The 14,405-nt window shown below is 31.6% G+C and overlaps 1 protein-coding gene across 1 annotated transcript in view; it reads right to left on the bottom strand.

Annotated features, from left to right (window-relative positions):
- Positions 1–2,820: 2,820 nt before the first annotated feature.
- Positions 2,821–14,405, bottom strand: part of LOC126883871 (prostaglandin F synthase 1-like) — a 39,970-nt gene continuing 28,385 nt past the window's right edge. Inside the window, exons 3-5 of the mRNA XM_050649549.1 lie at positions 4,736–4,983; positions 4,127–4,390; positions 2,821–2,927 (exon numbers count right to left, since the gene is read on the bottom strand). Of these exons, the coding sequence (XP_050505506.1) occupies positions 2,882–2,927; positions 4,127–4,390; positions 4,736–4,983 (558 nt within the window). The 3' untranslated portion in view covers positions 2,821–2,881. The remainder of the gene's footprint in view (positions 2,928–4,126; positions 4,391–4,735; positions 4,984–14,405) is intronic.

The following is a 14,405-nucleotide window of genomic DNA, read 5'->3' as shown; positions in this document are numbered from 1 at the left end:
ATATATATATATATATATATATATATATATATAAAATAAATAAAAAAAACGTGTTGTATTAGTTGGTAAGTTGTTCTCCTTTTTAGTTATATCTCTGATTTGTTCTTTGTAATTTTAAGTTGGTACCTACTGTTATCTTTTATAGGTTATTTTGATATTTTGATGTTGACGACACTGAATATAAAATGACAGTCACGATGTAATAAAAATTTGTACTTTGAAGATAAAAATTAATAAAAACCATAATTAAATAAAGTAGTTTTTATATGAAATATAAGCAAATAAAAAAATAACACTACATGAAAGCAAAACAGTTGCTTCTATCTTTATTGGTTTTTATTTTTACAAACGCATTTCTTGCTATTTCTATCCTGGCCCTTATTTCTGTTATTTGATCATTATTGTCTGAAATCCCGGTTTCTAGGTATTTGTATTTAAATAGCTACCCTTTCTATCGGTACATTTCTCAAATTGTACATAGGTTTGTTTGTATATTGGTTTTCTTAGTTATTATCATGTATTTGGTATTTTTTATATTCATTTTTAGTCCATATTCTTCACAGAAACTAGGGATGGGAAAAACCTACCGGTTTTAACCTAAAACCGGTTTTTTTACTTTGCAATAACCGGTTTTATCGGTTGTTTTTTGTCCCGGTTATAACCGGTTTTTTCTTTTTAAAGTAAAAACCGATTATTAGGTTTTTACGGTGATTAGGATTAGGTTAGGTATTATTTTGGATCCCAATCATAATTTTATTATTCACAAGTAATTATTCCAAACAAAACCATAATTCAAATTTTATTTTATAAATACAGAAGCAAACTGAAAGTGCAAACTCACATCAGCCAGAAACAATTAAGTTTTATTATAATAAAAATATTATTATATAAGACTAATAAGTCTCGAAACCGGTAGAGGTGCTTGCTGCACTCTCTGATTGGACTAGAATATGATGCGGCTGTATTTTCGTTTTGCAACGAAATTGAAAATGGTTATTTATTTTTGATTTTATTATAATATTTCGTTGAAAAGATATTTGTAATAATAATATTTACATAAGACGTGATCTGGTTGAAGTTGACCCAAACATCATCTATGTTTCACACTTGACTCTTGACATTGAAAGTGGGTGAATGACTTTTTCATATTACCAAAAATAATGTTCTGACTATGAATATCGAATTACCGATTATGAATATGAATCTCCAAGCATTTTCCTACGTTTTCAAAACGATACACCCATACAAGAAGTATTAAATGAGTTAAAATGTACCTATTATACAAATATACAAACGTGTTAAAAGAAATACATGATAAATTTTTTTTGATGATAGTAAAAATAAAAGATAAATTGCATTATCCAATTTATTGTTAAGTAAAATATTTATGTTGATATTAGTTTTTTTAAATCCCATTTGAAAGAGTTTGGGAAATTTTTTATTAAGTTGAAATGGTTGGGTTAAATTGTATATTATTGCAATATGTATATATTAATCTTACGCTATATTATATATAATAATAATCAATAAATATATAATAATAATAAAATAATAAATAAATATAATAATTAATAGAATAAATGGTTTTATTAAAAATTGTGTTTTATTTATATTGATATTGATGTTCTTTCGATAGTACTAATTTTGATCATATTGATATGGAGTATCGAGTCGAGTGGAGTATCGCAAACTAAAGTGCATTGTAAATGTAACATTGTAACCTATTGGATTTAAAAAACCGAAAACCGGTTTTTCCAAAAACCGGTTTTTTTGGCCGGTTATAACTGCCAGGTTAAACCGTAAGTAAAAAAACCGGTATAACCGAAAACCGGTGTTTATCAAAAACCGCCATCCCTAACAGAAACTGTTTGTTTCGTTTAATAGTAATTGGAGTTGTTTAGCAGAGCTTGCCATAATCACGGTGTCATCTGCATATTTTATGTTGTTAATAGATCTTCCATTAACTATTATTCGGAAGATCTTTTGATGTTTGATCTAAGATGTTTGTATCTATTAAGAGTGTTTTAATGACTTTCTCCCAATCTAGCCCATCAAATGTTTCGGCCATGATACTCTCCTTCTTCATATATTCCTTCCTCCTCTTATCTTTTCCTGTATTATCATTCTTAGCATTTCATATCGCCGTTCCCTCATTATTTGTCACAGATATTGTAACTTTCTTATTTTTATTGTGTTTATTATTTCGTATTCTTTGCCCATTTCTATGTCCGTTTGCTTCTATGTCAACAAATGTGCAAAATATTTGTTAGTTATGAAATTGTATATAAAATTCTTAAATTCTAATATAGTTATTGTTTCAGATTAAAAGAACATCCTGAGTATCCATTTTAACGTCTTTTTAAAAATTGGAAATTAGCCATTTCACTTTATCCTCTTATATTTTACTGACAACAATTTTGTAGCAAATTTTAATTTATAATAAACATTTTTAAAATATTGTGTTTTTACTGATCTATACAAACCCCTTCCCATACCTGTATATGTAGATCCTATAATATGGGGAAATTCTCATATAGTGGCCAATGAAAATTTATGACAGACAATGAAATAGATTGGTCATCGCTATATAAACGTTAAATCATGACAAAATCTACTGACAAACTCTTTTCTATTCCTTCTATTCTATCCCTTTCGGGAGACCAAACGGATAGGGTGTTTAGAAGGTTACAAAGCCTTCGATGTCATTTAGATATTGTTTGATATTTACTGTAGATTTGGTGGTAGCAAAATGTCACTCTTATTGTAAGAAAAGGGAAAAATGTTGCCAAAATGGCAAATACATTTTTTAAAACAATATACTAAAAATATAATTAACATTTATTTATAAATATTAAGTACAAACATATTTTTTGGGTTAAAGTTATTCCCTAAGATCAGACCAAGGATATTCTGGGTTGTCAGCAATGCTAAAAAAAATGTATAATTAAAACAAGCTGAAAATGCGAGCATTATTATAACGAAAAATGGAAAATCGCTATTATGAAAAGTTGTTAGAATTAAAAACTATGTTTTAATGTGCGATTATATCCCTCTAATTGAAATATTGTGAATTATAAAGGAACTTTACTCTTGAGCGAAATTCATATTTTTTGACATACATTGAATAAAATTTATAAAATTTATTATATGATGGATGCATCTTTGGTTTTAGACAATGAAGATCTTTTTATGAAGAATAACTTTTCTTCGTAAAATTACCAATAAAAGAGTTATAAATGAAAATGATTTAAAGGTAGGTATCTGTAATTTGAGAAAAAAATTCAATTTTTTTTTTCATTAGAAGGATGTAGGTAATTGCATATATTATTAGAACATAATTTTAATTCCAAACAACTTTTCATAATAAAAATTGTCAATATTGTGAGAAATAAAGGTACTTTACTCTTGAGCTGCCCGACCGTCGTGACCCATAAAAAGATACGAAGCCAAAACACCAGAAAGCTCCTAAATAAAAGAAGACATCTGACGAAAACAATACAAGAGAATTGCAAAAAAAATGCAATTGGAATGAATGGATCTACTAAGAATTAAGACCTTCTCAATGGAACATAATTAAGTCATTTGTTTTATTACACAGGAAAGGAGACATAGCAGACTAACAAAACCAGCGTGCTATCAGTTTGCTTTATAAAAATTATCAAGAACAAGACTTTGTTCCTCGATTAATGCCACTTATGTTTTCTTATAGTTTTATCAAACAATGCTTATATATAAAAAGACTGGAGGTTAAGTTAGACTACTGTCAGCTCAGAAAACAAGCTAGATTTAGGTCTGGACATAGCACTAATCACCATTTACTAGTGATAAAGAATGTTGTTCTGAAGCTATTTTCTTGTGGCATTTTTGTAATTAACTATTTGTAATGGGAAATAAGCCACAGTTTTACTAAAAAAATGATTTTATTACCGTTTCGACGTCCAAATCGGATGCCGTTGTCAAAATACAAAAAATTATCTAGTGATAATGAAGTCTGCAGAATGCCATTGGCACTGATATTCGTGGACTATGAGAATGCATTCGATACCATACGCCAGGAGAAAATATTAAAAATATTGACAATATGCTCCTTTAAACAAATTAATGACATAATTAAATCAGCACTTACTTGTTACCGAGATACTTAAAATCGTAGACTTTGTATTTAATTCCTTTATCTAATTGTTTGAGCGTTTTCATTTCGTTGGGACTTAATATAAAGTTAAATATGTCGTAATTTTCTTCTATTCTTTTTGGGTTAATGCTTTTGGGAATAACTACTACACCCAGTTGATGTAGAAACCTGAGCGCAACTTGAGCTGTGGTTTTATTATGAGCCGCAGCTATTTTTATTAGCTGTTCATCTTCAAGCATATTTAGAGGAGCTTTGGTCCTAAAACAAATAAACAGTAAATTAATCCCATAGACATATAAAACGAAACCTTAGAGTACTATCAATAGAGTCTTACAACGTTGTTTCAACATATCCCTTCATCGTCAGAGACTCGTGCTGATACAAACTCACACCCAGCTGGATGAAAAATGTCTCTTGCTATTTCCCACTTCAAGTGGATAGCTACAAAAGTGTCATCTACTCTAATGGTCATCAACGAAACAAACAGTGATAGGTGACACCCAAGAGGACAGATAAATGCCAAATTTAACACACTATTATCATTATTGAAGCTTATGTAGGGTTATTGAGAATTAATCGAACTATCTACAGAATAATACTCACTTAAATCCGAGATCAGCTAGATAAACATCAGCTTTAACAGCACCAAGAGGAGCATAAGCAACAATGACAATATCGGTCTTCTTACAGAATTGCCTGGTTGCCTTTTCTTGATCGTACACGTGCATTTCTATCTGAAGATTGGCAGGTTTAATTCTAGAAGATTTCATAATCTTTTCTATTTGCGATACGTTAAAGTTTGACAATCCTATGGATCTCGTCCTGCCGGCATCGACTTGTTCTTCCATTTTCTAAAATAATATCGGTAGTTATATATGTAAAAAAAGGGCAATAAACTAAAATGTAGCAATTATCGCGGAATATCAGTAACAAATACAATAAGCAGAGTATATACAAAAATTTTAAGAGAACTGATCGAACAAGAATACTCAGGATACGAAGAAGAACAATAGGGGTTTAGAGCTGGAAGGTCCTGTACGGATAATGTATTTTCGTTAAAACAAATCATCGAAAAAAAAATAGAACGGAATAGGCCAATACACCTAGTTTTTATAGATTTACAAAAAGCATATGACAATATACCGATACCGAAACTATGGAAAGTACTGCAAAACTCCAACATTAACTTTACTCTCATAAAAGCTGTCCAAAATTTATACAGTGACATGAAATCTGCAGTAAAATTAGGAAACAAAATAACAGATTTGTTTACAGTCAACAAAGGTCTACGACAAGGATGTTGCATATCACCGAGTCTGTTTAAGATTTATATCGCCAAAGCCCTTGCAATATGGAAAAGAAAATGCAGTGGAATGGGCATCCAAATCGACGACAACACCTGCCTGTACACCCTTCAGTTTGCAGACGATCAGATAATATGTGCAAACGATAAAGAAGATTTGGAATATATGACTCGCAAATTGAAGGAAGAATACGAAAAATGGGGATTGCAGATGAATGTAGAAAAAACACAATATTTATGCCTAGGTGAGGATTCAACTGATATGATATTGGACAATAATCAGAAAATAACTAGCTGTGATAAATATAAGTATTTGGGCATTAATTTCAACAAGGAAGGTACTGACGATGCAGAAATTAAGAGCAGAATAAATAAAGCAAGAACGACAATTAAATCATTGAACGGAGTTTTGTGGAGTACCGAGATAGGGAAACAAAGAAAAATGCGAATATACAACACCATGATTAAGAGCACATTGGTATACGGATCCGAAACATGGAGAATAAAGGAACACCTAAAACGAAAAATAGAAGCTACTGAGATGGACGCCCTAAGAAGAGCAAGTAGAACATCGAGATTGGACCGGGTTAGAAATGAGGAAGTAAAGCGAAGAATGAATTTACAGGAAACGGTTGTAGAATGCATTGAGAAGAAACAATTAACGTCGTACGGAGATGTTCAGAGAATGGGGGATGAACGACTGCCAAAGAAAATTATGAAATGGATAACCACAGAAAACAGAAAAAGAGGAAGGTCAAGAACGACATGGATACAAGGAGTAAGACGATCAATGAGTGTACGAGGATTAGAAGATGAAAACTGCAATGATAGAAGATATTGGCAACAAGGCATCGGACAACGTCGGAGGACGTTTTTAACCCGAATTTATATATATTTAAAAAAATAGTAACTCACCACCTAAGATTTGCCGATGACATCGTTTTAATATCTGAGAGAGTTGATATGAGCAGCGCTAAGAAAACCAAATCTCACTGGTGCACTTCTGGATACACACAGAATTACTATAACACATACCGATGAGAAAGTACAACGCTGGTCAGAATACATAGACAAACTGTTCGATGATGAAAGAGGAGACCTGGAAACATAGAACCTACTTCGGAAGAAATAGGTCCAGATATCACAAGAGAAGAAATAGCACACGTAATAAAAACAATGAAGAATGGAAGAAACCCTGGACATGACATGCTTCCTATCGAATTATTAAAAATTATAGATGAGCAGCACATTGATCTTCTAGTGATACTCTTGAACTAAATTTATAGCTCATGCGTATTACCCAAAGAATGGTTAACGTCGATCTTTGTTTGTCTCCCCAAAAAGAAAAACGCAAGAGAATGCGCCGATTACTGTACCATTAGCTTGATGTCCCATGTGCTAAAGTTGCTGCTGAAAGTCATCCATAACCGAAAATATCATAAACTTGATATAGACATTAATGATACACAATTTGGGTTTCGCAAAGGCCTAGGAACGCGTGAAGCTCTTTTCTCACTTAATAGCCTAATTATGACTACAATGACCTCAAGATCATATCTAATTTATACTATAAGCAGCGAGCAAAAGTATGTGTTAACGAAGAGGTGTCAGAAGAAATTGAAATCAGACGTTGGGTGAGACAGTGCCAGGGTCGCCAGTTCTTTTTAATGCCTACTCGGAAGAGATCATAAAAAGAGCCTTTGAGGGTGAAACAGCTGGAATAAAAGTGAACGGAGTTCCCATTAACAACATTAGATATGCGGATGACACTGTCATCTTAGCCGAAAATACTGAAGATCTTCAAAGACTGGTGAACAAAATGACGATATATAGCCAAGAATACGGTCTAACAATGAACATCAAACGCTCATTTTCTTTTTCAATTGCGAGTCATTTGAATAATTTTGATTATGATATTCGTACATTATCCGGACATAGTTTTAAGGAAAAAATGTTTAAATATTTGTTATCTGAGCAGTAATGCCAAGCCTACGATTTTTAGAGTACCTAATTTGCATACTATCTAGTAGTATCAGTATATGTAAGTATATTTATATACAAAATATAGTTTTTCGCCCTTCTATTAGGAAATGGGGGTTAGGTGGAAGAGCAGCTGTACATTGCTGTCCTTCAATGATGTACAAGCTGAACCTCGCCCTACAGACCAATTAATATTTTTGTTTTGTTGTATAATTTTTGGAATACTAATAAAGACATTTATTATTATTATTATTATTATTATTATTATCATGAAGACAAAATTTATTAGAATATCTAAAACGCAAAGACATATCGAGAACCTCCTCATAAACGGAACCAATTTCGAACGAGTTAACCAATATGCATATCTTGGAACAATGATCAACTGCATAAATGATTACTTCCAGGAAGTGAAAATTAGAATAGAAAAGGCTAGAGCGAAGTTTAACAAAATTAGGAAAGTGCCCTGCACAAGAGATCTGAAGTTAGAACTAAGAGTAAAGTTGGCTAAGTGCTACGTTTTCTCGACTTTGGTTTACGGAATGGAAGCTTGGACTTTGAATGTTGCATCAATAAACAAACTGGAATCATTCGAGGTGTAGGTGTATAGAAGAATTCTAAAAATATCATGGACAGAACACGTAACAAACAAAGATGTGCTGAGAAAGATGAATAAAGAAATGGAAGTCTTAAATACAATCTTCCTCTTCTTCTTTCTCATAATCCTTAGTGCCCTTCAGGGCGTTGGATGTCGGGTTCCGCCTTTTATCCATTTCTTCCAATTGCTTCTATTGGTGGCCAGGTTCTTCATATCCCTCATACTGATGTGTCTTCTTTCACCTATATCCTGGATCTGGTCCATCCATGTCTTCCTCGGCCTTCCCTTTTTTCTTTAGTACATTAGTCATTGGGCCCATGGGTCACATTGCCTGTATCTCCAATAACAGCTATAGCCAACCTGTAATTCTGAACCGGACGTCAATATAAGCCGTACATTATTGTATTGACTTACTGTATGAAACCGCCAAAGATTGTTCCGTACTGTAGGATTATTACGCGTCGTATTAGCTAAATACAGGGCCGGTTCTAGGGTTTTGAGCGCCCCGGGCAAAATAAAATTTGGCGCCATTTCATACAAGAATATACCTACAAATTTTCGGCAAATATAAAAAAATAGAAGAAAAGGCAAGAAAATCAAAATTTCAATATAAAGAACTATGTGAAAATATATTTATTTAAAAAATAGTACACTAGTTATTATTTATAACTGATCCAACATATGACATAGCATAAGGAAGTTCAAACGACGAAGGGGCTAGATACAAGATAAAGATAAATGCACATTGTCAACAAGCAGATAAAAATGTTAATAATGTTAATACCAAAAAATATGTTGATTGTGCGCAAGATATAGCTGCATTCCCAATAACTAAATTGAGGGAGTGGCATCCATATGGTATAAAAAAAGCAGAACGATAGTCTTTGCAAACACTAGCTTGTACACCTTTATTTTATCCATTCACGTTAGAGCCACTGTCATATCCTTGGCCTTACAATCATCTAAATTTAAATTCAATTAAAATAATTAATTAATTTTTTATTTATCTCATATAATGAGTAGGACTATCATTCGATACTCAGAATCAAACTATGGAAAGCAATGGAAGACATCGAAATTCCACTAATATTAATAAGAGTCTACAAGAATAAAAAAGTAGCTACCCAAATGGATAATAGAATATGCAGTCCATTTAATCCAATACAGTGAAAACTGCGTAAATCTTTAGTAATATGCAGGGTACATATTTCTAAATAAGTGCGACAAAGTTTAAAGGCTGCATAAAAAAATAATGACAGTTTCCATAAACGTAGGTCCGCAAATGCTTCGTTTCCGAGATAAAGGCTGTTGAATTTTTTCTTACAAACTGACGATTTATTTAGTGCTCTAAAACCGGTTGAGATATGCAAATGAAATTTGATGGGTTTTGATGAATAATTATTGCGCATTTTTTGACATAAAATTAAGAATTTTATATCTACCGTTTGGCGCGAATGCGGGTAATGGTCTGAAATTTTTAAAGAAAAAAAAGTACGCCACTGAGATATTTCAAATAAAATATCATTTTGGAATTCTTCGTTCAATTTGAGATACAAAAATTGATCTTTCCTTTTTTCATGCAACGCGCCGTTTTTAAGCAAAAAATAAAACATCTTAACCTTACAAAGTATTCGAAATAAGTTTCTATAATATATTCATATGAAAAAGAACTTGTCATTTGTAATTCGTTCATACCCAGTTTATTGGCAGAAAAAATTGTCAAAAGAAGAAATAAATCACTTTTATGAAAGAATAGGTAAATTTATTTACTAACACGGATGAGAATATTAATTTTAAAAAATCACATCAAATGTTCAAAATTCTGTTTACCTCCTGACAATGTGCAATTTAATATTATGTTTCCTACCATAAATTTTATATATTTTTTTACGTCGATACCCACTTACCGAAATTTATATAACGTAAAAATAAAAAAATACCTAATTAATACCACAATACCACAAATTCTCAATATCTGACAAATCTTTGTTTTATTTCACTTTAATTATTACACACCCAGCACACACCAGTCTTGTTAACGGAAGTTTATAGAACAGAAAGACAAAATTATTTAACTTTAACCATTGAGGCGTATGTAACATCTCTGACATAATATACAAGCGCCAGTATTATAATATCCCTGACTATTCATAAATTTGATCTTTGTCAATTTTTAGTATGTATGAATTATGTATGTATGTATTACATTGTTACCATAAGTAATAGGTACGTGACAAAAATGTCCTTTTAAAAACTGAACAAACTTTTTAGATCGTAAAAAACATTTTTAGTCTGCATTAATATTGTATGGCCGATAAAAATTCTTAGGTTGTATTACATTGATTAGAAAATTTTTGTTTTTGTCTATTATTCTTTTTTTGAGTTATTGATTCTGATTATAGCTAGCAATAGTTTTCTTATTATTAAAATTATTATTCAATTATGTATTAGGAATAATGCTCAAAGTTATAAAAAAAATAATGTAAAAAATATTTTATTTTTATATCAGCATCCCTCAAAATTTGTCGCCCCTCACAGTTCGGCGCCCCGGGCGGTCGCCCGGCTCGCCCGCCCCTTTATCCGCCGCTGGCTAAATACAATCAAAACCAGAAAATTGGAGTATCTCGGACATATTACACGTGGAGAGAGATACAACTTGCTCCAATTCATTAAGCAGGGAAAGATTCAAAGAAAAAGAAGCATAGGGAGACGCACAATATCGTGGCTGTGCAACCTGAGAGAATGTTACGGATATACATCAAATGAACTTTTCAGAGCAGACGGCTCTAAAACCCGAATAGCTATGACGGTTGCCGATCTCCGTCGCGGAGATGGCACTTGAAGAAGAAGAAGAAGAAGAAGAAGAAGAAGAAGAAGAAGAAGAAGAAGAAGAAGAAGAAAAAGAAGAAGAAAAAGAAGAAGAAGAAGAAGAATAAGAAGAAGAAGAAGAAGAAGAAGAAGAAGAAGAAGAAGAAGAAGAAGAGTTGATAAAGCTACAAAAATACTGGAAACCTTCTATGAAGCACCCATCAAAAATAATTGGTCTTAAAATTAACACCCCAAAACCAAAATTTATGACCAACCTTGTAGTCAGCGATAAAATTCAAATTGAAAGCCATAGCATCGACCAAGTGATAGTTTACAAATATCTAGGGCGTGGGATTCACTTAGGACGCGATAATCAGACAACTGAAATTCAAAGAAGGATAGTTCTCACATGGGCTGCCTTTGGTAGCTTGAACAACAATTTCAAGCCTAATATTCCAGTTTGTTTGAAAAGGAAGGTTTTTGACCAATGTGTTTTACTGGTTCTTACATATGGTGCGGAAAGACTAACTCTGACAAAAGGAACAATAAATAAAACAAGAGTTACACAGCACGCTATGGAAAGATCAGTGTTAGTTATTACCATCAGAGATTAAGTACCAAACATAAAAATATGAAGAAGAACATGAGTCACGGATGCAGTTGAAAGAATAACCATGGCTAAATGGGCTTGGGCCGGACATGTTGCAGCTTGACGGTTAGATGGACTAGAAAGATTATGGAATGGCGATCAAAACAAGAGGTATATCGAAGCAGAGAACGACCACCGACTACATACAGGGTGAGTCATGAGGAACTGTACATACTCCTACCTCGTATAGAGGCCCCTAGGGGGAATAACAAATGACCATTAAAAAGTGTCTGCTCCCATTGTTTAATAATATACAGGGCGAGTTTCGCATTTTGACAAAAATTTGTATTCGTCATAATTTTTGAACGGTCAGATCTATGTGTATAGTCCAGAAAGCCACTGCGCATCCGCTAGGAAAAATATTCTAATTCGGATTTTTTGCACAATCTTACTCAAAAAAGACTCCTTTTAACAAATTTGCATGTTGCCAGAACCAAAAGGTGGTCAAAAATTTTTTAAACGTTTTTTTTTTGTTTTTTCCTAAAATTATTTTTTTTGCATGGAACAAAGTTTTTTTAGGTTTTTTGGACCATTCCAAACAGAAAAGGTCTTTAGTGACTTTTCTCTAAAAATGATAGTTTTTGACATATAAGCGATTAAAAATTGAAAAATTGCGAAATCGGCCATTTGTAACCCTCAAAAACTATGTGAAAAACTGAAAATTTGAATGTTGCCAAGGTAGGTGGATATTCTTTAAACATCGATTGATGAAATCCCGAAGTGTTTTTTGCAATATAATATTCAAAACTCCTTTGTTTTTAATTTCTAATCACGCGTGCGCGACACTATTTTCCACCGTTGCATGTGTATACAGTATGGTGCAAATGAAAGGAATAAATTCGTTATTTCGTAAACCGGCTACTTTAAGAAAAAAACCCGAAACAGGTCGATTTTTATTTTTAAGTTATGATATTGTGCCATGTATGGTATATTAGTGACGTCATCCGTCTGGGCGTGATGACGTAATCGATTATTTTTTTAAATGAGAATAGGGGTCGTGTGGTAGCTCATTTGAAAGGTTCTTCAATTCTCTATTCAGTAATGTAAACATTTACATAATTATTTAACAGGGTGTCCAAAAAATTTTTATTAAATTAAATTATTTGACAAAAAATGAAGTAGAAGGACACCCTGTATAATTAATTATATAAATATTTATATTAATGAATAGAGAATTGAAGAGCCTTTCAAATGAGCTAGCACACGACCCCTATTCTCATTTAAAAAATCATCGATTACGTCATCACGCCCAGATGGATGACGTCACTAGTATACCATATATGCCATAATATCGTAACTTAAAAATACAAATCGACCTGTTTCAGAATTTTTCCTTAAAGTCGCCTGTTTACGAAATAACGAATTTATTCCTTTCATTTGCACCATACTGTCGGTGGAAAATAGTGTCGCGCACACTTGATTATCAATTAAAAAACAAAGGAGTTTTGAATACTGTATTGCAAAAAACTCTTCGGGAATTCATCATTCTTTTTGAGTAAGATTGTGCAAAAAATCCGAATTAGAATATTTTTCCTAGCGGATGCGCAGTGGCTTTCTGGACTAGTATCTTATTTTGATCAATCGTTATACTATTACCACCTAATCAACTGATTTATTCAAACTAGAAAAAAATCAGGTCCGGCTTTAAAAAATTAGTTCGTTTTGGTCTTGGAAAAAATTTCACCCTGTATACGCTTTTTGAAAACTCTAATATGAATTTTACAAATGAGACAAATAGGCAATTAAAACGGCGTATTTATTTTTCCCCACACGATTACTTAATTTTTTATAAAAAAATCAAATTTGACTATGAATTAAAAGTTTGGTAAAGTGAACCATAGATTTAAAAAAATTAACTTTTATTACAAAAATTAATTTTTTTTTAAACAAATATTTAATTTATGTTACCACCCGATCAACTGAGTTATTCAAACTAGAAAAAAATCAGGTCCTGCTTTAAAAAAATAGTTCGTTTGGGTCTTAGAAAAAATTTCAACCTGTATACGCTTTTTGAAAACTCTAATATGAATTTTACAAATTAGACAAACAGGCAATTAAAATGGCCTATTCATTTTCCCCACACACGATTACTTAATTTTTTATTAAAAAATCAAATTTGTCAAAATCGCGATTTTACCATAAAAATAAAAAAAATTAAACGTTTTTCTTAAAATTAAAAGTTTCACCATTTTTTTTTCTATAACACGTCTAGATCTAAAACTCCCCATAACACTTCTCTTTGGACTCTATAGTTTAACATAGACGTGATCAAATAGATAAATTTTAAATTTTTTCACTTAATTTTTGCGACTTAAATTTTTTTTTAATTCATAACTTACGAGAAGAAAACTGAAAGTCTACAACAATTTTCATAGTCTTCACAATGGTAAGAGATATGTGCTGTAAAAATTTCAGAAAAAAAAATATTAAAATGGAACAGAGTTGTAGCGAGTTAAACCGTGATTTCATTTTTTTTTTTTCATTTTTAGGTTAAAATTCCGATTTTGACAAATTTTATTTTTTAATGAAAAATTAATTAATTGTGTGGGGGAAAAATAAATATGTCATTTTTTCTAATTTGTAAAATTCATATTAGAGTTTTCAAAAAGCGTATACAGGGTGAAATTTTTTCTAAGACCAAAACGAACTACTTTTTTAAATCCGGGCCTGATTTTTTCTAGTTTGAATAAATCAGTTGATTAGGTGGTAACATAAATTAAATATTTGTTCAAAAAAAATTAATTTTTGTAATAACAGTTAATATTTTTAAGTCTAAGGTTCACTTTACCAAACTTTTAATTATTCATATATAGTCAAATTTGATTTTTTATAAAAAATTAAGTAATCGTGTGGGGAAAAAATAAATAAGCCATTTTAATTGTCTACTTCTCTAATTTATAAAATTCATATTAGAGTTTTCAAAAAGTGTATACAG

Source organism: Diabrotica virgifera, chromosome 4 (genome assembly GCF_917563875.1).
Source record: "Diabrotica virgifera virgifera chromosome 4, PGI_DIABVI_V3a".
Classification (NCBI taxonomy): Eukaryota; Metazoa; Arthropoda; class Insecta; order Coleoptera; family Chrysomelidae; genus Diabrotica; species Diabrotica virgifera.
The sequence above is the reverse complement of the archived record's forward strand: the minus strand, read 5'-3'. Positions and strand labels throughout refer to the sequence as shown.